The sequence below is a fragment of the Castanea sativa genome, chromosome 1 (assembly GCF_040712315.1).
Source record: "Castanea sativa cultivar Marrone di Chiusa Pesio chromosome 1, ASM4071231v1".
NCBI lineage: Eukaryota > Viridiplantae > Streptophyta > Magnoliopsida > Fagales > Fagaceae > Castanea > Castanea sativa.
This window is the reverse complement of record NC_134013.1, coordinates 12818499-12821284: the sequence shown is the minus strand read 5'-3', so window position 1 is coordinate 12821284 and position 2786 is coordinate 12818499. Positions and strand designations below refer to the sequence as shown.

Here is a 2786-nt window from a genome sequence, read left to right as displayed (position 1 = left end):
GAAAAGAATATGATGATCTTGCCACATAATTCAAACGTTTGACAAAGAATACATATTCATCGAATTTCTCCGATGTGAGACAAAACAGAGAATTATATACATACAAATAAGATGCACAATAATCCAATATCTAAGTGCGTAGTGGAAGTACATCGCAGGAATAGTAGCCAGACAGAGACTATATATGGACATCATAAGCTGTAATCAAACAATGATACGAGGATGACTATATGCACATGAGAGGACAAAAGCAAAAGGCTAAAAACAAAACAAAAAAACCGAATTCCATACACTTGTGTACATCGAAACAATGAGAGGAGCACACTGAAAAGTGAAGAGTTGGCTTAGTCTGCGGGGTTAGTGGAGAAGGATCCCAAAGCTTTGAGAGCTGTGGCTCTAAGAATATATTCATGATATATTGCTGCAGCGAGTGCTCCCACAAAAGGTCCAACCCAGAAAATCCACTGTAAATCACCATACCACCTCATGAGTCAACAACAGTCAAACAATAAACAAATACAAATAATTAATTAATTAGTCATTAAAGCCTCAATTAAATTAAGCTACAATTAAACTGACTTGATCATCCCAAACTGGTTGTTTATTGTATATTACAGCAGCTCCAAAGCTCCGAGCTGGATTTATTCCTGTGCCTGTGATGGGAATAGTGGCCAAGTGCACCATAAATACTGCAAACCCAATTGGCAGGGGAGCCAAAACCTATAATTTCCACACATAGACATGTTAGTTAGTAGTAGCCAGCACAATAGGTATTAACTTGTAAAATTTAAAGGACTTAATTAGAAACTAATCAGCGCCAAGAGCTTGTAGCTCAACTCTCAACTCCTGGTAAAAACATTCATGGTTGAAATCTCTCTCAACTAATAGCTACTCACTGGGACGTGGGAATCGCGAGCGTTTCGCTTAGGATCTGTGGCAGAGAAGACTGTATAGACAAGTACAAAGGTGCCAATAATCTCAGCTCCTAAAGCGGTTCCTTTGGAGTAAGTAGGTGAAACGGTGTTTGTACCACCTCCAAAATTATCATAGTAGTCTTTCGCGATGCCTTTCACTATCCCTACTCCACATATTGCTCCCAAGAGCTGAGCCACTATGTAAGCAATAGCTCTTATTAATGAAACCTTCCTTGCCAGGAACAAACCGAAAGTCACAGCTGGATTAATATGACCACCTATATCCAAAACAATAGAATTATACATATTGTTAACCAAAAAAAAAGGATGCAAAGTAAGTAAGAACATATATATGAACCTGATATTCCAGCAGTGCTGTAAACAAGGATGAAAATCATGCCCCCAAAAGCCCAAGCAACGCCGAGAAGACCAACTGTTTCGCATGGATCAGTTTGCTTCTTGTAGCCAATAACTGTGAGGACAGTGATGTAGAGAAAGAGTAGCGTAGCAACGAACTCAGCAATAACTGCCCTATAAAAGGACCAGAGACTAAGCTCTTCAGCATCAAAAAGTGGTGCTGGTGGTGGGTCAACATAGTCTCTCACTGGCTCAGCAGCTTGGCCTTCTTCACTCACTTCCTTCGACATCTTACTTAGTGTTTTTGTTCACTTCTCTTCGTTTTTTTTTAACTGGTGAAGATACTGAGAGAACTTGAGAGAGTGAGATTAGAGTATGAATTTATGCGTGTGCAAGAGAGAGCATATGCTATAGAATATAATGGAAATTATCCTGAGAGGACAGAGAAATCTTTTATTGGAGTCCCAGGTCTTTTCTGTCTTATGAGTGTGATTATTGGCAAGCTGTAGTGTATCCTTCGTACGTTTTCTCTTTTTCAATAATGATAAAGCATCAACATTTTTTTTTTTTGTATCTTATCTAAGAATTTTATCATGTATCAAATGATAATGACGATCAACCTACTACTAAATTAATCCGACTGTTTGATCGTGAAAGGAGCCTAAAATAATCTTAAAGAACATTGTTCATTTTTGGTGCTTAAAACTCACCAATCGACTGTGCTAATCCCTATATAGGCACCACAGTGAATGAGACTCTGCTGATGGACCTACTGTTGATTGTTATTATCCAAATATGACTTTGATGTGCTTTTATTTATTTCTCTTTTTAATGATGAAAAATGAATGATTTTGTTTTTGTGTTTAGTCTGGTATACTTAGCTAAAACGATCCTAAGTAAAAACAGTTGGAGAAATGCGATAAATTGATGGAAAGCATAAGATTTTATTCACTTTAATTTCTTTACTATGAATGAATCTTTAAAGATGCAAATTCAGAAAATACAGGTGATCGATCTATCCTGAATAATTTGTTGAAAACTAGTAATTGACCTCAAAATTTGTTGTTGGAAAGTGAACTATATGATTTACACAACATCATCTTGCAATTTTTTTTTTCAATTAAAGATATCAAAGATCAATCTTAGTCAAGGTTAGAGTTCCTTATCCTAATCTAGGTTCATTATTCTAGGACCTAATTGTAGCACAATTCATGTTTATATATAGTAGCCTTACTTGTAATGCAAGTAAAGTAATGCTATGGTTTATGGTCTAAGGTTAACCTTAGGTTTGGTCTACTATATTTATCCTTTAATGTCATTATAATAAACAAGTTTATTATAGTGAAGATGTATTTGTTAAGAACTTCTACGGTAAATTTAGGCCATCAAGTCGGGTCATGTTAATTAAACTTCTCTTCTCTATTTCTCTCCCTGACAACCCTAATGCATTCCAAACATAGTATTGAAATTTGAAACTATGTTTCAACAATTTTAACACTGTGTGAGTGTTCTTTG

The 2786-nt window shown here is 36.0% G+C and overlaps 1 protein-coding gene across 1 annotated transcript; it reads right to left on the bottom strand.

Moving 5' to 3' along the window:
* LOC142638901 (aquaporin PIP-type-like) lies at positions 1-1723 on the bottom strand. The gene is made up of 4 exons (XM_075812972.1): positions 1273-1723; positions 897-1192; positions 580-720; positions 1-464 (listed from the first exon to the last, which is right to left on the bottom strand). Exons 1-4 carry the CDS (start codon positions 1559-1561, stop codon positions 345-347), a joined length of 846 nt encoding a protein of 281 aa, XP_075669087.1. The 5' UTR covers positions 1562-1723; the 3' UTR covers positions 1-344.
* Between the last annotated feature and the right edge of the window lie 1063 nt (positions 1724-2786).

What these genes read in the sequence shown, in the direction of transcription:
- LOC142638901 (XM_075812972.1), bottom strand. Translation starts at nt 1,561, where the DNA reads ATGTCGAAGGAAGTGAGTGAAGAAGGCCAAGCTGCTGAGCCAGTGAGA. An exon ending in CAGCACTGCTGGAATATCAG is followed by an intron (nt 1,193 to 1,272) that starts GTTCATATATAT and finishes TTTTGGATATAG; the next exon opens with GTGGTCATATTAATCCAGCT. An exon ending in CTCGCGATTCCCACGTCCCA is followed by an intron (nt 721 to 896) that starts GTGAGTAGCTAT and finishes TGGAAATTATAG; the next exon opens with GTTTTGGCTCCCCTGCCAAT.